A 23,859-nucleotide genomic window follows, 5' to 3' on the forward strand; every position below is an offset into this window, starting at 1 on the left:
AAAAAGAATAAGTCGGAGAAACTGACAACTGCATCACGTAAACTTTGGATTTTCCATAACCAAATTAACATATGATATAAGATATCATATCTGAACAAAAATGTGAGTGCTGTTAGCTTGTGCAGAATTTTCGTTTCTAGTTGAACTGGCACTTTAAGACAGAGAGATAACCAGATATAGAAAATGTAATGAATTGTGAAAGTGTGCTTAAACACAGGGGCATGCTGGGATTGACACACAGAGGGCCGCTGGAAGAATCCCAACAGTACCTGGCAGGTGAAAATGTTTAGGGGTCAGAGGGAGAGGAGGGGTGCTGGACCCTGGGGAACTCCGACCACTGGACGGCTCAGTGCCTCCAATCAGAAACAGGGTCAGAGGTCAATAGGGAGAATAGCTTAAATTAGGGCTGGGCGAAATAGCTAAAAACAACATTCTTCAGCCATTTGACAATAATCAATATTTAATGTGTATGTATGTATATGTATATAGCCTCAGTTTGACTCAAAATGTTTAATGAACAAAGTAAAACGCAGTATTTAAAAATAATTAATTAAGTTAAAAACTAAATTAAGGCATGTTTACACACTCTTTTTTAATAAATATATATAAGAAAGATGATTTGATTATTTATTTATATGATATGTACTTATATATTATAGCACAAATGTAACAATGTCTAGTGATAAATAACAACATTTACATAGTTTGAAATAATTAAGATTGCTTTGTCCTTGCGGGGTAAAAAGTGTTAATTTAATTTTTTTTACATTTTTTCAACCTTTTTAAATTCCCCAAATGTTTGAATAGTAGTGCATCACGATTTTCATAAGTCCTAGTGTTTAGAGGGGATTTGGAAAGGTTTTCTCTGAGGGGGGCATATTAGAAAGCTGTAAATAATCCATAAAATAAATTTTGATTTGATGAAATATTAAATTGAGTCTTATGAAGACAGCAGACTGATGGACACTCCAGGCAGGGTTCATAGCTCACCGGGTCTGTGGAAGTGCTGTGGTGAGCGGGACATGGGTGTGTAACTGTGGCGGCTGTAAATGGGAGAGCCGATGGAGCCCTGACTTGTCGACCTGTGGAGGATACGTTCTCTCATGTCATAATAACCCTGAAAAAAAAACATGCATGAAACATACACTGTTAAACAAAATGCCATTCTTACAATTGAAAATATAAATATTCTCCACAATTTATTATGATGTAATAATTTTATTTTTGCCTGCATGCAAAATAAAACTCAAAATCTGACTTACTTCAGCAATTGGTGTGGGTGACCTGGTCTGAAACAACAGGGCAAAAAAATATATGCAGACAATGAAACATTTGTGAAGAAATTCACATTGTAACTGGGAGACTATTAAAGCTATGGGGGCAAAAAAAAAAAAAAAAACTGTCAGGAACATGACTGGGTAAAATTTTTTCCCGAAGTCAAAAGAAAGAAAAGAGAAGTTATATTTAGCTTTAAGAAAATATCTATCCATCCATCCATCCATCCATCCATCTGCCTGTTTATTATTCTATCCATCCATCCATCCATCCCATCCATCCCATCCATCCATAATAGGACTTACAAAAAGTAAATTATAAAAAAGTTAAGTAAAACATATGGATGCACAGCAGAGAATTTGTGTGGCTTAGTGACTCTCGATAACCCATCTGAATCATTAAATCAGAAATAGGACTGCTAGTCCAAATACAGTGTGCCATTTAAGACAGCACCAATAACATGAGAATGAGTGGAACAGGTCATGTGAATAACTTACTCTGTCGTCTGGCATGGGTGAACACTCTCTCCTGGAGCTCTGCAGCTGTCAACAGAGTGTGTTGGGATAATAAACTCCAGGTGAATGTCAAATAAAGGACTACTGTGAGTGAATAAATATCCCTTTTACACAAGTAGAAAAATGTATTAGTCTGTGTTCAATACTGAACTCTGAGAGCTCTGTTTCAAACCCTAGTGAGCTGCATCACTATTTACTACCTACATATGTACCTTCTAAGGCAACATTCAATTCAATTCAAATTTATTTGTATACATCCTATAATATCCTATGATAATTTCATCTGCTGAATGAAATTTAAAGGGGAACTATTATGCCCTTTTTTACGTAGTGACTTTGTTTTGGGGCTCTACAAGAATAGGTTTTCATGCCTTCATGCTTTTCATACTGCGTATGCCTTGGGTGGGAATTATTTAAAAGAGGTATATTGGATATATATATATATATATACAGTATATACACACACACAAAGTGCTGGTCAGAATTATTACCAATAATTTTACCAAGTGAGCAAATAATTCTGACCAGCACTGTGTGTGTGTGTGTATATATATATATATATATATATATATATACTGTATATATGCAATGCTGCTGTAATTTGCCTATAATTTTGCAGTTTGCCTTTTGAACCAGTCTTCTCATCAGGAGCATGTCACCTATGATGCTGTCTAGACAGAAATGTCTCTATGGTTTGGAACAGAGCTTCTTTTTGACTTATTTTTACCTCTCCCACACTCTCTCCCTCCTCTGACTCCTCCAGTGTGGTGGTGTAAAGTGGCTCATAGTGGATTAAATCTGGACGCTCAATGTCATAAATGGCTTTGACTTTGGGAATGGCTGCTAAATCCCTGTAATCAAGGATCTCATTGTCTACTTTTGCCTAGAGGGAAACACAAGGACACACAGGGAGTCACACACATATATGAATTTCTACATGACAGCGGTGAAAATATTAAGTTCTACAGACAGGCCAATCAAAGGGCGAAATTATGAGAATTTAAATAATAAAAAAATATGTATAATATTTCAACACTGCTGTCAGAATTCACAATGACAGAAAAGAAAGCTATCTATCAGGACTTCTATCTATTTTAACATCCAGAAAACAACATGACAACTCAAATAAGCCAATTTATAACATTGTAAAGTCCAATAAAATGCACAATAATTATAGATATTTGTTGAGTAATCAGCATAAAAGTACTTACTCTACTGTTCAAAAGTTTGAGGTCGGTCATTTCTTTGAATGATTTTGAAAGAAGTCTCTTATGCTCACCCTGGCTGCATTTATTTGTTCAAAAATACAGTGAAACATTTTTACAATATATATATTTTATATATAATTTATTCCTGTGATGCAAAGCTGAATTGTCAGCATCATTACTCCAGTCTTCAGTGTCACATGATCCTTCAGAAATCATTCTAATATGCTGATTTGCTGCTCAAGAAACATTTCTAATTATTATCAGTGTTGTGCTGCTTCATATTGTTGTGCATTTTGTCCTCAGGATTCTTTGATAAATAGAAAATTCAAAAGAATTTTTTTTTTAATTTTGAAAGAACATTTATTTGAAATAGAACTCTTTTGTAACACGATTTTACGGTCACTTTTGAGCTTTTGATGTAAAATAATTACTTTTAGAAAAAATGTGGGGTCAACATAAATAGCTTTATATAAAAAATAAGCCATGGTATGTATATATGATATATGCACATATATCAACTCACACAATGATGAACTAATGCACTTACATATATGGTGTGACCCGGTGAGCTAGGTATGCTTGAACCAGGTCTGGAACATATGCTCTCGGTCGACGAGCGCATCGGCTGTGGAGCAAACCAAAAAAACAAATCTATATTCAACATAAGCTTTAAAGAGAAAATTATTTTTAAAAAAGTATTAATTTCCATCTAAACAGCTAACCATCAGTTCATAATGATTACCGGTAGTATGATCCATGATTACTCAATAAACTTTCCCTTTAGCAGAAGATTTACCTATATTTGCTTTATTGCACATAATCTTGGCCTAATGTATTCCTTGACTTACTTACATTACACATTTTGTGACTGTTGCACATGGTTGTAAAGAGATACACTATAATATACATTTTTATAGTGTACAGTAAAATATATAAGGCCAATCAGGGTGCAGAAAGTCAGTCAGCTGATCAATGCTATAACTCACTTATTGTGAGACAAAACCAACAAGGCATCCACAACAAATCTGAAAATTAGTGCAATATAAATATATTATAAATGCATTTATCCAAATTTTTCAAATGTTCTAAGAAAACCCTTAACTAAAACTAAAACTAAATCTTTAATATATAATACAGTATATATGTTAATTGAAATAAAGCTGAAATAAAATAAAATACAAATACTAGTTGAAAACAAATGATTAATATAGCACTAAAACTATTAACTGGAAATAAATCAAAACTAAAACCAACTAAAACTAAAACTGAAATCAATATCTAATAAACCTAAATAGCAAAATTTAACAAAAGCACAACAATATTATTAAAAGTTAAATACTTTTAATCAACAAGTCGAGACCAGTGTGTTTTGACCCATATATCATGAAGGCCAGAACTAAATGATGACAGAACCTTTAAAACAAACCTAAAACAAATGAAATCATTCATTTGCCTTCCACACAATGAATGTCAATGGCGATTTCATGTTTCCAATGGCGGAAAATGTAAGGGCATCTGATATTTCTCAGCATACTGAAATGCAGCATGCGTGATTACAGCTGCTTGACTTGATCTAAGGCCTATTTGGTAATACTGGAGCACAATAACAAGACCGAAGGAATGTGAGTCAGGGTTTCCTTAAGGTTACACCAATATCCAACTTTTAACTTACTAATCGACTAAACAGAGTAACTGGGATGTTGATTACTATCTGTTCTGTGGCATCAGCGTCTATGAGATGGAATAAACCAGATGTTAATGATGGTTTATGTCTAAAACAGAGCGGGCGGCTTGAGCGCTGGAGTGTACTGCCAGTGAGGAGCACTGCAACCCTCCACCTCCAGGGGGCAGCACATGGTCATGCGATGCCATGCCGCAGCTGACAGAGAGTACAGTACCTGCCTTTCTGTTTTGCTGAGTAGAGCTAGAGATGCAGGCAATAGCTGTGGAGGAAGACACAGGGGTTTGGTTGGACATCATACAAGATTCTGAATCACCTAGCCTATAGCGGTGTTCCCGGAACGATTGTTTGAGCGACAAGTCTACTAGAAAACAGCCAGAAGGAGAAAGTACAACCTCAAAGCTAGCAATGAGATCTGCTTACTTTCAGAAAAGAGTCAGCAGAGAAGAACACACAGACAACAACTATACAGGACGAACATGTAAATACCGGATACAAAAGTGAGATGGAAAAAGGGCCGTACCCGCTGTCTCTCCTCGCCTCTAGTTGAATGCTTACAGCCTGGATGCCAAACTGTTGATCCTGCATAAACAATGAAACAGAAGGCAAAATAATCCAAAGACTACCAGGCTAAGAGGCCACATTTAGAGTGGAGTCATGTGATTTGGATACATTTTTGACAACGCTTATAAAGAAGAATTAAAATGAAATGAATATGGTCATGATTTTGAGGTGAGGTGACCTTTACTATTGGCCAACTACTCAATTTTTTTATGAACGATGATAATCTCAATTTATAGAGCATGGTGGACATATATATATATTAGTGCTGGGCAACGATTAAAAAATTTAATCGCGATTAATCGCATGATTTTCTTGCGCTTAATCGCGATTAATCGCGTTGTTACGCGCAATATTGAATAATGAATTCTAAAGTAGTGTATTGCGCACTTTTGATTTAATGTACTGCTACAAAAGTGCAATAACATGTGGTTTGCAAAAACTTTAAACAAATAAGGTGCTTTTATACCAGCAGTATTGCCTTTACACAGTATCAATACAATATTTCTTGTAAATCTCAACTTAAACATTAACGTAATCAAATCAAATATTTAAACAAAACTATTTGCCACTGCCAGGGCATTACCTTTTATCTAGCTTGTTAAAAAGAGTCCAGTTTTCTTTTTTTTTCTGAACAGGTATCTTGTATCAGGGAGCAGCAGAAACAGTCTAGTTAAAGGGTCATGATCACTACTACAGATATAAGTCGACCAACGTTACTTCTCTGATAGAAGCTTAGGTTTGGTCATGGCATGCCATGGTTTCCCACGTAAGATTACATTAAACAGAGGTAAAGCCCAATTTATACTTCTGCGTCGAACTCACGCCGTAGCTGTGTAGCGCGCGTACCCTGACGTGCATCTCTCAAAAAATGTAACGTCAATTCTTCGCGTACTGCAAGCGCTGTGATTGCTAGAACCGCTCCCCGGGTTTCACACTCTCCCTCTGCATGTGTAATTGCGCGTCAACGCGGACAACGACGCTGGACGCAGATATATAAATGAAAACCAACGCGTAGTCTATAGCGTAGAGGCTCCGGCTTAAGGCCAATTTATACTTCTGCGTCGAGTGTACGCCGTAGTGTACGGCGTAGGCTACGCACGTAGGCAACGCCGTCATGAGCATTTATACTTCTGCGTTTAGGTCTGCGTTGCTCTGCAGTACAGCGCCGAAACGCTAGTTGGCGGCGGAGGGTTTTAATGTTCCACTGTGTTTAGATTCCTCGCGGCAAGAAGAAGAAGATTCCTCGCGGCTGTTTTGAGTTTAGGTTACTACAAGCAATGCCGACTGAAAGAGAGCAGATCATGTTGGAGTTGGAGCTTATCGGGGTGGAAAAGGTAAATTTTTAGTTTTTTTAACAGTTTCGCTGTACTTAGAATTTAAAAATGGCGGGCGGTGCAGAAGAACACGCCGGAAATGCATAGGAGGAAACGCGATGCTACCAAGCCGACCAATCACAGATCTTGCGGTCCGCGTCGTCGCGACGTGTAGTTACATTTTTGAGGAGGTGCGCGTCAGGTTACGGCGAAGGGTACGGCGTATGGTACGCGTCTGTGCGTATGCTACGCCGTACGTACTGCGCGCACCCGACGCAGAAGTATAAATTGGCCTTTAGGTCCGACGCAGAATTATAAATCAGCCTAGAGTGAGGTGAAGTGGTCGAGCACAGGTGCAGCAACAAGCGGGTGCGTTCCTGTGAAACTGTTGCGGTCATGCTCGCCTCACGCACGCGCCCGCGCGTTGCCGAAGTTGAATTTTGTACACGACGCGCAGCACAAATCATTGGAAGAGAGACTGATCCTTGGCTCGCTGTTTGTGAGTTTCCAGAATCTAAATAGTTATCAGGACATCAACAGGAGGGAATTCACATGGCAGAGCATCCCCGCTGAACTAAACGCAGGCCTATCAGGTAAAGTTATGTATAATTTTAATTTAAGTTAAAAAGGCTACAGCTGCGTAGCGCACAGAAGCCGTTGCATGGTTACCATGGAGCGCCTGTCATTCACTCGCGGAGCGCTGTCTCCCTTTCTGTTCACCTGAGAGAACCTGCCAAAGCCCCTCCACTGCTTGTTTGGGTGGGTTATTTGCTGGCTGACCAACATCCCACCCCTCCTGTGATCATGGTTTGGCTGTAGGCCTATGTGTATTCAGAGCCAGTGAGCAACGGACTTTCAAAATAATAATAATAAAAAAAACTGCGTTAACGCGCGATAAAAAAATTGTCGGCATTAATTAATAAATGCGTTAACGCGATAATAACGCGTTAACTTGCCCAGCACTAATATATATATATATATATATATATATATATATATATATATATATACATATACACTACCGTTCAAAAGTTTGGGGTCGGTACGATTTTAAATACTTTTAAAAGAATTCTCTTCTGCTAACCATGGCTGCGCTTATTTGATTAAAAATACAACAAAAATGAGTTATAGTATTAAATATTATTCCAGTGTAAATCAGCTGTTTTCTGTGTGAATATACTATAGTAAAGTGTAATTTATTCCTGTGATCAAAGCTGAATTTTCAGCATCACCAGTGTCAGTGTCTTCAGTGTCAAATGATCCTTCACAAATCAGTATAATATGAGGATTTGATGCTCAAGAAACATTTATTATTATTATCAATGTTGAAACAGTTGTTGGTCTGTCAGTTGTACAGTTTTGTTTATTTTTTTTAGGATTCTTTGATGAATAGGAAGTTCAAAAGAACAGCATTTGTTTGAAATAGAATCTTTTGTAACATTATAAATGTCTTTACTGTCCTTGATAAATAAAAGTATTGATTTCTTTCCTCCAAAAAATAAAAATAAAATTCTCACTGACCCCAAACTTTTGAACGGAAGTGTATATATTTTTTTTTAAATAAGTAAATACTTTTATTAAATGTATCAAATGTGACAAAGACACTTAAAATGTCACAAAATACTTCAATTTCAAATAAATGCATATCTTTTTAACTTTCTATTCATCAAAGAATAAAAGAAACAAAAATATTAAGCTGCACAACTGTTTTCAACATTGATATTAATAATAATAATAAATGTTTCTTGAGCAGCAAATTTGCATTTTAGAATGATTTCTGAAGGATCATGTGACACGGAAGACAGAAGTAAGGATGCTGAAAATTCATCGCATGAATAAATTATATTTTAAAATATATTCAAACAGAAAACTGTCATTTTGAATTGTAATAATATTTAACAATATTACTGTTTTTATTGTATTTTTGACCAATTAAATGAAGCCTTGGAGATCAAAAATCAACCCCAAACTTTTAAATGGCATTGCATTTTGTAGTGTATCATTATCTGCCACCATTCTCCAGATACTATACATAAGACAATACAATATAAATAAAAAATACAGATAACATCAAACCAAAAATAACTATTTAGTCCCAAGAGGCATCCAAGTCCGATTTACCCTTCAAAATCAATGTGCTCAGCTACAATGAAAACAAAACACCATTGTACACCAAAACAACATACTATTTTAATTTATCTGGCATTATATTATTTTAAGTATAATTAAAATAAATACATTTGGTTAAACATAGTCCAGCAATTAAGTAACCTATCACATTGATGCTTCAAAAAGTTCATAAAGAGATTGTAAAACTTATCCATATGAATTGAGCAGCTTAGTCAAAAAATTCTGAAGACACTTGATCGCTTTATATGCTAAACAGATTTAATTAAAGCTTTTATTGACATATAAACATTAATCAGCGGACATAAACGGAAGCGAAACCGAACCTGGTTGACGCGTGAGAACAAACCTCATTGGTTCTTGCTGAAGCTCAAACGTGCTGCGTAACACAAGAATGAACCTCATTGGTTCTTGCTGAAGCTCAAACGTGCTGCGTAACACGAGAATGAACCTCATTGGTTCTAGCTGAAGCTCAAACGTGCTGCGTAACACAAGAATGAACCTCATTGGTTCTAGCAGAAGCTCAAACGTGCTGCGTAACACGAGAATGAACCTCATTGGTTCTTGCTGAAGCACAAACGTGCTGCGTAACACGAGAATGAACCTCATTGGTTCTAGCAGAAGCTCAAACGTGCTGCGTAACACGAGAATGAACCTCATTGGTTCTAGCAGAAGCTCAAACGTGCTGCGTAACACGAGAATGAACCTCATTGGTTCTAGCAGAAGCTCAAACGTGCTGCGTAACACGAGAATGAACCTCATTGGTTCTTGCTGAAGCACAAACGTGCTGCGTAACACAAGAATGAACCTCATTGGTTCTAGCAGAAGCTCAAACGTGCTGCGTAACACGAGAATGAACCTCATTGGTTCTAGCAGAAGCTCAAACGTGCTGCGTAACACGAGAATGAACCTCATTGGTTCTTGCTGAAGCACAAACGTGCTGCGTAACACGAGAATGAACCTCATTGGTTCTAGCAGAAGCTCAAACGTGCTGCGTAACACGAGAATGAACCTCATTGGTTCTAGCAGAAGCTCAAACGTGCTGCGTAACACGAGAATGAACCTCATTGGTTCTTGCTGAAGCACAAACGTGCTGCGTAACACGAGAATGAACCTCATTGGTTCTAGCTGAAGCTCAAACGTGCTGCGTAACACGAGAATGAACCTCATTGGTTCTAGCAGAAGCTCAAACGTGCTGCGTAACACAAGAATGAACCTCATTGGTTCTAGCAGAAGCTCAAACGTGCTGCGTAACACGAGAATGAACCTCATTGGTTCTTGCTGAAGCTCAAACGTGCTGCGTAACACGAGAATGAACCTCATTGGTTCTTGCTGAAGCTCAAACGTGCTGCGTAACACGAGAATGAACCTCATTGGTTTTCGCACGTCAAGCGAACATGATGTGTGAACCGATGAATAATGTGAATAAAAGTCTAAATTAAATATGTTCATCATATAAAGCGATCTTGTCTCTTCAGAAAATTTGGACTAAACCGCTCAATATGGATTCGTTTTACGATCTCTTTATGAACATTTTGAAGTGTCAAAGTGGCAGTTGCGTAGTAGCTGTCAATGGACGGACAGAAAACTCAGATTTCATCAAAAATATCTTCATTTGTGTTACAAAGATGAACAAAAGTCTTACGGGTTTGGAACGACATGAGGGCGAGTAATTAATGACAGAATTTTCATTTTTGGGTGATCTAACCCCTTAAATCTTATTTTCTGAGAAATTAATTAAAATTAAGTGTTTTGCTGAAAACAAGAAAAAATATCTGGCAGTGGATTGAGAAAAATAATTAAGCTGTATTTTCTCTTACCCCACTGGCAGATATTTTTTGTTTTAGGTATGAACTCGCTTAATTTTGAAGCATCTAACATACTTAAAGCAGCACTAAGTAGGAATTCCGTTTTTGTCAAACAGCGACCCCTAGAGTTGCTGTGGAGAATAGCACTCACGCAGAGATGGCACGCACTCATGGCCGGATCCCCTCCCCCTGTACACCGGTACCTGTTCAGTAGGATGGACGCTGTAATGAGTGGAAATAAGGTATGGCCCCTTTAAGAGCTGCGCGCGCGCCCTGTTTAACTGTCGGCAGTCTGTATTGTATGTGCGCCTCGAACACCACATGTATACGGCGCCGGGTTATTTCTGTTTGATGCTCATTTTATCAGAATGTTATCAGATCTGTTTTTTGCCGTAAAGCAATTCGTTACCTCGCGAGACCTGATATCACACGATACTTCCTAACACAGAGGCCGGCGGCCCGCCGGCCCAAAGTTGCAAGGGTGGTTTTGCGGCTCACAGGCACCAGGGGGGTGCGAGACGACCACCATTCAACACGAAATCAGTAATATAAACATTACAATGACTCCAAAGCTGTTCGGTTAAGGTAAAAAAGTTACTTAGTTCACCTTTAATATCTAAGTAATGTTGCTTCTCAAAAATATTTAGATATTTGTACTGGGGGGAAAAAATACAAAAACAGTGTAGTTGAACCAGACAAGTCAAATCATAAAAAAGAAACAGGGTTTTAACACACACTTTTACTAAATTGACAAAGGTTCCTCCTGCAGAAAAAATACATATTATATGTGCCGTCTGTAGGCTCAGACTCACCTTGCAGGTACATCTCCTCTCCTTCTGTAAACATCTGGTTACACCTGCTACAGCGAGCACAGCTGGGGTGGTAGTGCTTGTCCCCTGCCTGTGGAGAGACACACACATCACTATATCGATTCGCTTAAAGTTGAACTGTACTAACAACCATGAAGTCAGATAACTCAAACAGACTGTTACAGAGAAACTGATGCTTTGCATGTGTATCATGTGAGACGACACATATTTTATTCAAATGACCAGAACCAATGAGCTTATCAAATATAATACAGAAAGGTTCTGTGTTCTCTCTTTACAGCGCAGACATCATCTTTAAAACCTTTGAACTATATTCATACACAAAAATCAGTCTTAAGAGAGACTTACAGGCCCTGTGTAGTATTTTGTGATCTCAAACTACTCAAAGTCGTTCATATAGAGTGTGTTATACTCCAGAGCGGCGATGCACAAACACATCCCATTATAACATACAGGAAAAGCTTTAACGTGTGAAAAGAAAAGGCAAGTGTCTCTCTAACAGCCAATCAGATTCAATTAGCCGGATGAAACGTCCTGTTGCAATTGTCTGCTCTGAGCCTGTTGTGAAACTGTAGACGCAGACGGTTATCTGTGAGAGATCGGATGTGTGTAACATGCTTTTGTGCTGCAGGTCTGTGTCACAATCAGTGTCTTTGGGTAACACTTTCATTTGATGGACATCTTTAGATATTCTGTTGAATATAAGGGTGTGTTCACACTTGTAGTTCGGTTCGCTTGGTTCGGACCCAAAAAACCCCCAATAAAAAACATTTAGTCCTGGTCCGCTTAGCGTTCAGATTGGCATTTTAACACAGAACCTAAAAGCATTCAAGGCTAAATGCGTAGCCTACATATGATGGTATTTTGACCAGCTGAGAACTCATAAAGAGCTTCTAAAATGTGTAAAGGAGTCAAAACAGCGCTAGGAAATCCAGCGCCTCGGTCCGTTTGTTTGGCACGCACCAAGGTTCAGCGTTCACACTTATTCAAATGAACCGTACTAACAAAGCAATTGCACCAGCAAACCTTCCAAGTGTGAACACACAATCTCATTAGAGTATTAGTAGAGTATCAGTAGACTGTCTGCTGAATATCTGCTAACTCTTTATTCTGATGCTCCCCAACAGACACTCCACTGACTATAAGTAACTTTGCAAGTACGTGTCAACTTATTCTATTAACACTAATCCAACCCCTATAAACTAATAATAATCAAACAATTCTCTATTGAGAGTTATTTGTCATGCAAGGTGCAACGTTACTTCTAGTCAACTATAACAGCTATTCTAAAGGCGAACATCAAAATAAAGTGTAACCATCTTTTGTTGTGGGACATACAAATGTGTGCTGTCAAGTGATAAATATACTGTTCATGTTGCATATGAGCTAAAAGAGGGATTCTCAAATGGTGGGTTAGGACACCAAAATGGGTCACAGGTCTGCTCTGAAAAATATTTAAAAGAAAATATGACCCAGACTACATTAAATACTTGCAGCACTGATAAGGTTTCATGCAGGGAATTATTGGCTGATGACTGTATGAAACAACTGAATACAACAAACAAAACGATTCTAGTACTGTGTTGGTTTGCCTGTTTGATGAACGCAATATTCTTTCCTGTGTTGACATCTTTCCTGTTCAAACAGGAAGTTGGACATATTCTGAGGGGCGTTATTTACTTAAGATTTTACTGTTGAAGTATTAAATCGGTCGTAGGTGATTATAACCAACAGGACATTTTATTGAAGAAAAATTGTATACGTCTCTACAAAGAAGATGTGGCATTAATATTTTTGGTGTATGTATTTTCTTGGAATAGAATAGTTTTAATATGTGAATATATGTGAATTTTGTTATAAATCACCTCAAAGCCAGTGTTCAAGTGTTATTTATATACTATTATAGTATATATTTAATATTTTGAATCAGCTTTTATATTTTCAGTTTTCATTTGAATTTTAGTTTAAGTTTTAGCAATTTTGCTATGTGCTTTTGTCATTTTTATTAGTTTTTATTGATTTTACATAATTATATATAGCTTTAATTATTTTTACACCAGATAGTTTTAGTAATTTTAGTACTTTAACTTTAGTACTTCAAGGTAACATTTCTAAGTTTTATTTCAGCATTTTCATTCAACATTTTTTGTTAACAATAACAACATTGTTCAAATTATTTCAAAGAGTCAGTTTGTTACCAGTCCAGAACTTCAAAACTGATTGTGTGTGTGTGTGTGTGTGTGTGTGTGTGTGTGTGTATCGTTCAGGTAACCCCATGTTGTGAGGACATGGATACTACACTCACCTAAAGGATTATTAGGAACACCATACTAATACTGTGTTTGACCCCCTTTCGCCTTCAGAACTGCCTTAATTCTACGTGGCATTGATTCAACAAGGTGCTGAAAGCATTCTTTAGAAATGTTGGCCCATATTGATAGGATAGCATCTTGCAGTTGATGGAGATTTGTGGGATGCACATCCAGGGCACGAAGCTCCCGTTCCACCAAATCCCAAAGATGCTCTATTGGGCTGAGATCTGGTGACTGCGGGGGCCATTTTAGTACAGTGAACTCATTGTCATGTTCAAGAAACCAATTTGAAATGATTCGAGCTTTGTGACATGGTGCATTATCCTGCTGAAAGTAGCCATCAGAGGATGGGTACATGGTGGCCATAAAGGGATGGACATGGTCAGAAACAATGCTCAGGTAGGCCGTGGCATTTAAACGATGCCCAATTGGCACTAAGGGGCCTAAAGTGTGCCAAGAAAACATCCCCCACACCATTACAACACCACCACCAGCCTGCACAGTGGTAACAAGGCATGATGGATCCATGTTCTCATTCTGTTTACGCCAAATTCTGACTCTACCATCTGAATGTCTCAACAGAAATTGAGACTCATTAGACCAGGCAACATTTTTCCAGTCTTCAACTGTCCAATTTTGGTGAGCTCTTGCAAATTGTAGCCTCTTTTTCCTATTTGTAGTGGAGATGAGTGGTACCCGGTGGGGTCTTCTGCTGTTGTAGCCCATCCGCCTCAAGGTTGTGCGTGTTGTGGCTTCACAAATGCTTTGCTGCATACCTCAGTTGTAACGAGTGGTTATTTCAGTCAAAGTTGCTCTTCTATCAGCTTGAATCAGTCGGCCCATTCTCCTCTGACCTCTAGCATCAACAAGGCATTTTCGCCCACAGGACTGCCGCATACTGGATGTTTTTCCATTTTCACACCATTCTTTGTAAACCCTAGAAATGGTTGTGTGTGAAAATCCCAGTAACTGAGCAGATTGTGAAATACTCAGACCGGCCCGTCTGGCACCAACAACCATGCCACGCTCAAAATTGCTTAAATCACCTTTCTTTCCCATTCTGACATTCAGTTTGGAGTTCAGGAGATTGTCTTGACCAGGACCACACCCCTAAATGCATTGAAGCAACTGCCATGTGATTGGTTGAATAGATAATTGCATTAATGAGAAATTGAACAGGTGTTCCTAATAATCCTTTAGGTGAGTGTATAAGGATAGTAAGGATAGTAATGCCAGAAATATTTGATCTTGTGGGGACATTTTTTGGTCTCCAAGAGGAAAACAACTTATGAATCATAAGTAATGATGTTTTTTGAAAATATAAAAATGCAGAAAGTTTTCTGCGATGGGTAGGTTTAGGGGTAGGTGTGGAACATGGAACATAAACATGGAAACCCAACGTGTGTGTGTGTGTGTGTGTGTGTGTGTGTTGTCGTACCTCCAGGACTTTCCCTGTGATGAACTGCTGACACGCCTCACATTGAACTCCAAACTGAACCTGATAATCTTGCTCACAGTAGGGGGCGCCATCTCTGTGCACATATAAAGAACCAACCGATGCATGCAGTCACCCAACATTTTGGATGGATTGGATGGATTTTGTGTATGAATGTGTCTTACTTGCTGATGTATTCTCCAGTCAATACTTTAGCACAGGCCTTACATTTAAAACAGCCCAAATGCCACTGATTCTCGAGAGCCAACAGAGCCTGACCATTCTTAATATCTCTGCCACAGCCTGCACAACCTGAAACACAAACACAAGAAAAACTGATTTGCCCCCAAAAAAAACACTGGATGTGGTTGTATGCTTCTCAAAGCCTTGATCTTTGGATCAAACTTGATCCAAATATATATACCAAATTTTTTACTAGCGTGGGCAATTATTTTTGTGCCAAAATATTTTTATACTTTAACTTATCCCACTGTCTTGATCAACATGTTGTGAATCAGCATTTTTTAAACACATTTATATGTCTGCTATTGATTTCTTCTTTACATTATACTTTTTACTTTATAAATAAAAGAAGATATTTGGCTTTAATAGCCAAGCTTATAGACTTAAGAGAAAATAATAGTTAATTATTTATCATAGTAGGTGGATCCTGGCCAAAAAGCCCCCAAACACTCAGAATCAGGGAACAAGGATAGATGGAGGGTCTGAATAATTTACTGTTTCACGTGTAAATTCATGCCAGTGCATCTCTAAGGGGTTTTACAATCACTTTCGTTCCCATTAAAGTTCTAGGCTACTGGTGTGTGGATGCAATGTCTCTGTGTGGCAGTTTGTACTCTTACTATAGTTAATTTACACTGATGGTATTTTTATTTCTTTCTTAAGTTTAAATGTTGGACCATTAAGGAAGTTGTGATTAAATAAGCTGCTTTATAAAGTTTACGCAAGTTCCATAATAAGAATTTAGATTTTCCCCATTATTCTCTATGGTGATTTTTACAGATTTTATGAATTTTTGCTTAATTGTAGCAGAATGTTGGAATAAATTAATAAAAAAAAAAGCAAAAATTCAAGTTAACATGACAAATAATACCAATAATATATAATTCCCCCCGTCACTAGGCTATTTCCACTAACTCCGCCTAGTGACGTCTGATTGAACCAGACAAAATAATGGAAGACGTTTGATTGTCAACAGCAGCAATAGTGTAATGGCGCGTAATAAAAGGCGCGTAATAAAATAAATAAAAATAAAGTGTCTAACGCCCTGGAAGGGTGCGCGATTTGGACCGCTTTACAACAGTGTGGTGTGAACAGAGTGACGTATTAAATTGATTCGGAACAAAGTATTTTGTTTCGGATCTGTTCCGGAACAAAACAAATCGATCCAGGTGTGAAAGCACCCTTACTTTCACCTGCCTTGTTTGGTTCGATTGAATCGAACTCTAGTTCGTTTCCCCCCTTGGTGCGGACCTTTTGGGCAGAATACAGCAATCGAACTCGGGTGCGGACCAAACAACCGAACCGAGACCCAGCTGAAGAGGTGGTCTCGGTACGGTTCCAAACGAACTCTGGTACGGTTCGTTTACGGTGTGAACATGAACCGACCCAATTGCAAGAAAGCACTGCGCCTTTGAGTTAACAGGCTTCCGTAGTCGGAGATTTTGGCATAATGGTTTGTGTTATTGTTGTTCAAGTGCGAAAGAGAATTCCATTCCGGCGCGCTGTCTGGCCACGCGATTCTGTTGCGCAGCGTGTGTGCGTCATTGGAGTGGAATGAATGAGTGTGTGCATCAGGACTTCACATACAGAGCGTTCTCTTTAGTCTAATCGCGCATAGATGCAAAAAAAGCTTTTGCAGTTCATATAATGTAACGATATACAAGGATGATGCTGCGTTAAACTGGACAAACTTAATCGCAAGCGTTAACATTGACAGCACTTGATAGCAGTATATACAATAAGAATCTCATTATTTGAATGTGTGAACATAGCCCCTCTCTATGAATGAAAACTTTATACCTTATCCGTCTTCTGCGCAGTTTCTTCATATTGCGTTTGTACAGAATAACACAAAATTAGTAAAATAACAAATATTGCAGTACGAAATATCTCCATGCTGAACCTTTTTTGCACTTCCTGATTTCCCTACTTGAGAATCCTTGTCCAATGAATGGACGACCTTAGCACACGTGTGGTTTTGTTTACAAATTTTGGTTCACTTGCAAAAAGAGCAGTGTGAAAGCGAACCGTAAAAAAAAAAAAAAAAAAAAAATTTATTTGGTCCGGACCAAAACAAGTGAACTATCGGACTTTCCTGGTGTGAATACACCATAAATAACATCTATTGCTATTTGCACAGTGTAAATAGCCGCTGCCTAAATAATTTGACTTCAAATGTGCCTGTTATGTTCTTGGCTGGTTTTGTGACATTAACTCATGTGGTTGCTGTAGCTTCAGGTCCTGCACTCACTGCTGGGTCCGGCGACGTCTTTGGTGTGCACTGGAGACATGGGCTCTGCACAGTACTGACACAGACAGTCCTTCCCATTGAATGTCACTCTGTCTCCAGCAGGAAATGGTCTCCTGTAGGTCATGAAATATACGATCCCTGTTAAAACTCCTGCCAGTGTTGTGCTTACCATAAACCACAATGTCAGTGACTGTATAATGTCTAGTGTGTGAGTGGGTTTTTCTTCGGCTCTTACTTGCAGATTGTGCACACAAAGCATGCTGGGTGGTAGGTCTTTCCGAGCGCGGTCACCACCTCCCCCTCCACAAACTCTCCACAGATGTTACAGCGGGTGCCGTGGATGCGCTGGTAGTCCAGAGTGCACATATACTCTCCATTCTTCATGAAGAATCCTCCCTGAGCCAGATCGCAGCCACATACTACAGAAACACACACACAACCGTTTTAATTATGGTTTTAATAATCAAATTATTATGGTGTGTAATATACATGCATGCACAGGGCCGAGATGGAATGGCAGTGTGTGTGTGTGTGTGTGTGTGTGTATATTCTATTTCAAATAAATGCTGTTCTATCGAACTTTCTATTTATTAAAGAATATTGAAAAAAATGTAGCATAAGAAAATATAACTGTTTTCAACACTAAAAATATTTTTTTCTTGATCAGCAAATCAGCAATTAGAATGATTTCCGAAGGATCATGTGGCACTGAAGACTGGAGTAATGATGCTGAAAATTCATGTCATCACAGGATATATATATATACACATTTTTTTATTTTTTTTTTGGAACAATAGTTGGTGAGTGTAATTTTTAGGATGAACCTTGATATTTTTCATGGGTTATAATGTATTCATTGTGATACATTTCTCTTGTTACATGATAACTTGTAACAAATAAAAGTGTAAAAATAAACCTTAGTGGAGGACAATGGCCAAACCATGATCTTGAGAAAACACAATAGTCAGAAACCTTGAAATGTCTAATCTAAACCAACAGGCTCTCTGAAACACATTTAGAGCTCATTGTGTTTCATTTTAAGCTCTTAAGAGCTCCTTCAGACACTTTCTGTTTTGGAGTCTTATTGTCCAAACCATCTTTCATGGCTTTCCGCACCTCATCCTGGGTTCCCGCGGGGTGAACCGAGGCCGTGACTAATGCAGGATGTGCGATTTACTGAGAGAATAAATGAGTGGAAGTATAATAGATGTGTACAATGTGCACAGTAAGGCTCCACAGTGCTGTTATCCTTCTTCACGATCCGCTCCGATAAAATGAGTTTATGCACTGAGAAACTTCTGCAGGGGCCGTATGAGGACAACGCCACCCTAGTCTCATGGATAAAGCGAGAGAAATTTTCATTATAAAAATGCAAATTGCGTGTATTCTATTAATACTGAAAATATTCATAAAAAATACTTTTTACTGTAAAAAAAGTTAGGTGCAACGGTGCAAAAAAGTACACATTTATTAAAATAAAATAAAAAATTCATCCCAATATCCTTAAATTAACCTGCAGCTCAACAACACAACCGATATGAATCTATGGGGAATAAACAATATGACCGCGTCTCCTTTGAAATGTTGAAATCAGCACTGAATCATTTGATCTGATGAATAAATGAATAAATAATGGACTTGGCAACAACGTCCTTTGACACATTTCCTACAATCTGACTTTCATCTCTGGACGACCCAGACACAAAAGAATTCATTAACTCTCATTCAATGTGATGAGCTCAGCTCTCATTTTTTAGCATTAAAATTACATGTTTACATGCCTTTAAGAAGTAGGCCTATAAGAACGATTATCTAGAAAATAGCTAAATATAAAACCCAAAAATAGATATGCAATTGGAAAACTCCAAAACTTTTAATGCATGAACTTAACTTTCTGTGATTTTATTTATTTTCATTTCACAAGTTAAAAATGTCCTAAAATGTACATTTTATTTTTCAAAAACCACTTTCTTAATGTTGCCTATAAATGAAGAATAGAATGATCTTGTCTGTACGCTGCTCTGGACTGATTACATTAGATAAACTGATTATTATTACACAGATTTACAGTAAGAATGACATAATCCCTGCAGGTTGGTTAACACAAAGTAGATGATTAGCTCTTAAACTGATTATCTGCCCAGATCACTACAGGTCATGTGCAAATTCAATTCAAATATCTGTGAGGTTCGATCCAAAGTCGTCCGAAAAGAGTTTAATCTCTCATATTCATTATCACCTTTCATATTTCAAAATCCTAATCTGTAAAACCACTAGTCTAAAAGACTATTTCTCATAGAGTCTCTGTCTGTGATGTATTAAGAAGTCAGTGAGGTCAGAGAGAATGACATGAACTCAGATATTAAATATTAAAAACATATTTGAGATGTTTCAGTTGATGATGAGGGAATCTGTGCTCAACTGAAAACAATACACACACAAAAAATTATGCAAAAGTAACATACAAGTAATGCTACTTTTTAAGTGAAACAATTAGTATTTAATAATGTTAATGTTGATAATTGTAATATTTTTTAAAAGTATTCCCCAACCAACATTGCCAACTGCTTCATGGTAACAGAAATAAAGCATTTAATAAATTAAAAATAATCTTTCATTTCATTGTTCCATTATGTTGGTATGATTAATGCTGCGTTTGCACCATGTCGCAATTACTGTGATACGAGATGACAACCTGTGACGTTCTGCTGTTCATGTCCTTGGGCTCGGAATTATACTTTTCTATGGAAACACTATCAATGCCAAAATGAATCTGCACTGGGCAAGTAGTACAAGTTGAAGTCAGAGCTGTTGGTCTAGTTTTGTAGAATTTATTTATTCATTAAAATGAATCTATGAGTTAGAACAGTAAAAAACAGCTGCCAACACCTGTCCAGCATACAACATTTGATCACACTTTAGATTAGGGTCCAATTCTCACTATTAACTATGACCTTTGCCTCAATAAACTCATAATTACTGCTTATTAATAGTTAGTAAGGTAGTTGTTAAATTTAGGCATTGGGTAGGATTAAGGGATGTAGAATAAGGCATTAATATGTGCTTTATAAGTACTAATAAACCGCCAATATCCTAGTAATATGCATGTTAATAACTAGTTAATAGTGAGAATTGGGCCCTTAACTAGTGATACCCAACATTTATATCACGTTTTGGTCACTACATAATTCCCAAACTTCCATTTGTGTTATTTCATAGATTTAATGACTATTTTTCTGAACTGTGAAAAATAGTAATTATAAAGACTAAGTATGTCCAAATCTTTGACTGGAAGTGTGGGACAAGGCTACTTCCATGAATGAATCCCCAAAATTGTCATGTGCTACATACATGTCACTGTCACTTAGATTCACACAGCAGATCTGACATCATCATAATGCTGATTTCTCTAACTGAAGTGGTACAGCAGGACAGAGAGAAAGTCTCTGGGTTAATTGGATCACAGCTGAGCTCAGTCATGACAGGATTTACTTCGTACTGTAGGACTCTATTATATCCAGCCCTGCATCAAGTGCAACTGACAAAATAGTCCACATTATCTTGAGTGTTTTGCTAAAAGCTGATAGATTTGGTGGGCTTTTTAAACAATGGCCCTGAAGTGGCATGGTAAATCTGGATATGTCGGTGTAAGTTCAGCAGTGAGAGAATTTAAAAAGGCAGTCTGGGGCGCTGGGCATCACCTAATGGTCTCAAAAGAAACTTTGAATGCAACAAATCTCTGAAAAAAGGCTTATATTACACAATACCCATAGTCTATAACAAAATATAGCAAACCAAGTTCATAAAAAAGTATTTATTATATATTTTTTTAATATAATTATTTTTTAAGGTTAACATTTATGAATTAGAGCATGGCATACCCCATGACACTACTGAAATCGCTGTAAATTTCATGTTAACTACTGCCATTTCAACAGTGACCAACTGTGGTTGCTGACCTCACCTGTCCCTATAGAGTTAATGCTATTTAGACTACACACACAAGAGGTTAGAGTTTGTTCTTAAGACTTAGATTCTGAAAAACACATGCTAAATAGGTCAAGCTGGAACTCATCTATAACACCCTTAACAATTACTCGGTGATCCTGAATTCTGACTGGAGAGGTGAGTCATAGACGACTCACACAAGAGGTGATTTATAGGAAACATTCAGCAAACCAGAACGGCAGCATCTCAGACAGAGAGGATTTGATTATGAATATGCAACCAAAAGCTCGAAACCTGTCAAACACGTCAATCTCATAAACAAATTTTGTACCATTGAGATTTTCTGCATAGTGACATTATTTTCATGACAGTTAAGCAGATTTCCCCCATATAGCGTATATACTGTATGTATCATATGTATGTATGAATTTATTATGCCCCATTTACGCCAGGTATTAATGCGTTTTGGTTGATTGGATCACAAGGAGACGAGGGAGACTATACTTGTCGACCAAAATGCATCTCCACTCTTTCCCCGGCGTTGACGGAAATTTGCGTTATTTATGAGACAACGCTTCCCTGTCATTTTTGGAAATTTCAGGCTTTCCGTGTTTTCACTGTTATACTGTAGGGGGCGCTATGACATCCAAAGAGTATCTCCTGATCAAAAGACGTGAAGAAGAAGCAGAAACAAGCGATTACGTAAAAGTAAAAGCAAGTTATGTAAAATAATGCGATCATCAACAATAAACAGCATAAAATCAAAACTGCCTAATGTTACCGAATGAAATGTCGACCCAGGACGAGGTTTAGGACTGTGAAGCTTTGGGGGTGTTGATGGACTCACTCGATCTACTCCATCTGTGTTTTGATCGTCGTTCTAAATCTGATCTGGACGTAGGCTTTGACAAAAACACGTTTTTCTCAGCAATTTGCTCAAAATGTTGCTTTTTTTTATGAAACTTGCCCACATTCAATTGTTGATAAAAAAGACTGCTTTTAAACAACAACAACAACAAAAAAACTTTATTATAGCTTAATGCAGATGCCCTGTCATATTGCAGGTTCAGATATTCATACAACAAAATATTCTGGGGGCCGTGAAAATTTTGTAAAAATGATCAAATGCTGGCAACTTGAAAAAATAAAAATGCTGGTGGGGAAAGAGTTAATACCAGGTGTAAGCAGGGCCTTAGTCATATTGCAGAAAACATTTTTTTATGCTTTTCTTTTGATGATGTGTTTTTAGATTTACCGCTTTTTTTTTATTGCAAATTTCATTTGCTCTCAGTTCAAAAGCTAAACTACAGTATACACTACAGCACAGTACACACCTCTCCTTTTCCACAGACTAATAGATTATATCTCTGAATATTGCATACATATCGTAATTCGAATGTACAGTAGACATCTATTCCTCATTCAGAACTGGTCTTCATGGCACTGAATGTCTTGTATGTAACAGATGGATAAGTGACACTGATTCACTCACTCACCTTTGCACGTGAAGCACTTGATGTGGAAGTGTTTGGCCTGCACACGTAACACCTCTCCCTTGCACACCTCTCCACATTTAGCACAGCGTATCAGAGGCTTCTCCGTCTGGTGGTGAGATTCCTGTGTATGGGCCACTGCATAGAAGAAAAAAAAAGAGCTTTTGTCATGGTCTGTAACAGTACCTACAGGGTGACAGTGCAAGTACAGGTGGAATATGAGATGCATATAGAGCTACTGCGTGCAAAATGCATTTAATTTTACTATTCTGTTCAGTAACACAGTCTATTAAGGTGACACATTGCTTTTCATTACAAAATCAAGCTTAAGTACACTACCTTTCACAATTATGGGATTAGTAAATATTCCATTCAGCAAGGATGCATTAAATTGATCAAAGGTGACAGTAAAGACATTTATAATGTAACAAAAAGATTCTATTTTAAAATAATACTGACATTTCTATTCATCAAAACATCCTGGAAAAAAAAAGTATCACAGTTTCCACAAAAATATGAAGCAGCACAACTGTTTTCAACATTTATAATAATCAGAAATGTTTTTTGGGCAGCAAATCATCATTATTAGAATGATTTCTAAAGGATAATGTGACTGAAGACTGGAGTAATGATGCTAAATTGAAAAATATATATATATTCAAATAGAAAACAGTTATTTTATATTGTAATAATATTTCACAATATTACTGTTTTTACTGTATTTTTGATCAAACAAATGCAGCCTTGGTGAGCAAAAGTAGACTTCTTTCAAAAACATGATTAAATCTTACTGACCCCAAACTTTTGAACGGTAGAGTACATCAAAAAACAACGCTCACTGCACCTTAAAGTCATC

General features: G+C 37.5%; 1 protein-coding gene across 13 annotated transcripts in view; it reads right to left on the reverse strand.

Annotated features, from left to right (window-relative positions):
• Positions 1–23,859, reverse strand: part of ablim1a (actin binding LIM protein 1a) — a 56,476-nt gene that overhangs the window by 13,446 nt on the left and 19,171 nt on the right. For 7 of the 13 annotated variants that reach the window (XM_056248264.1, XM_056248262.1, XM_056248257.1 and 4 more), the window contains 14 exons: positions 23,007–23,141; positions 17,798–17,981; positions 17,563–17,675; positions 15,254–15,380; positions 15,072–15,165; positions 11,304–11,391; positions 5,203–5,261; positions 4,897–4,941; positions 3,546–3,623; positions 2,518–2,673; positions 1,773–1,817; positions 1,263–1,289; positions 991–1,117; positions 270–353 (listed from right to left, as the gene is read on the reverse strand). In XM_056248264.1, the coding sequence (XP_056104239.1) occupies positions 270–353; positions 991–1,117; positions 1,263–1,289; positions 1,773–1,817; positions 2,518–2,673; positions 3,546–3,623; positions 4,897–4,941; positions 5,203–5,261; positions 11,304–11,391; positions 15,072–15,165; positions 15,254–15,380; positions 17,563–17,675; positions 17,798–17,981; positions 23,007–23,141 (1,362 nt within the window). The remainder of the gene's footprint in view (positions 1–269; positions 354–990; positions 1,118–1,262; positions 1,290–1,772; positions 1,818–2,517; positions 2,674–3,545; positions 3,624–4,896; positions 4,942–5,202; positions 5,262–11,303; positions 11,392–15,071; positions 15,166–15,253; positions 15,381–17,562; positions 17,676–17,797; positions 17,982–23,006; positions 23,142–23,859) is intronic. The other 6 variants (XM_056248260.1, XM_056248261.1, XM_056248267.1 and 3 more) reach the window with 3 other exon arrangements.

The sequence above is a fragment of the Rhinichthys klamathensis genome, unplaced genomic scaffold (assembly GCF_029890125.1).
Source record: "Rhinichthys klamathensis goyatoka isolate OS25496 unplaced genomic scaffold, OSU_Roscu_1.1 h1tg000053l_1, whole genome shotgun sequence".
Lineage (NCBI taxonomy): Eukaryota > Metazoa > Chordata > Actinopteri > Cypriniformes > Leuciscidae > Rhinichthys > Rhinichthys klamathensis.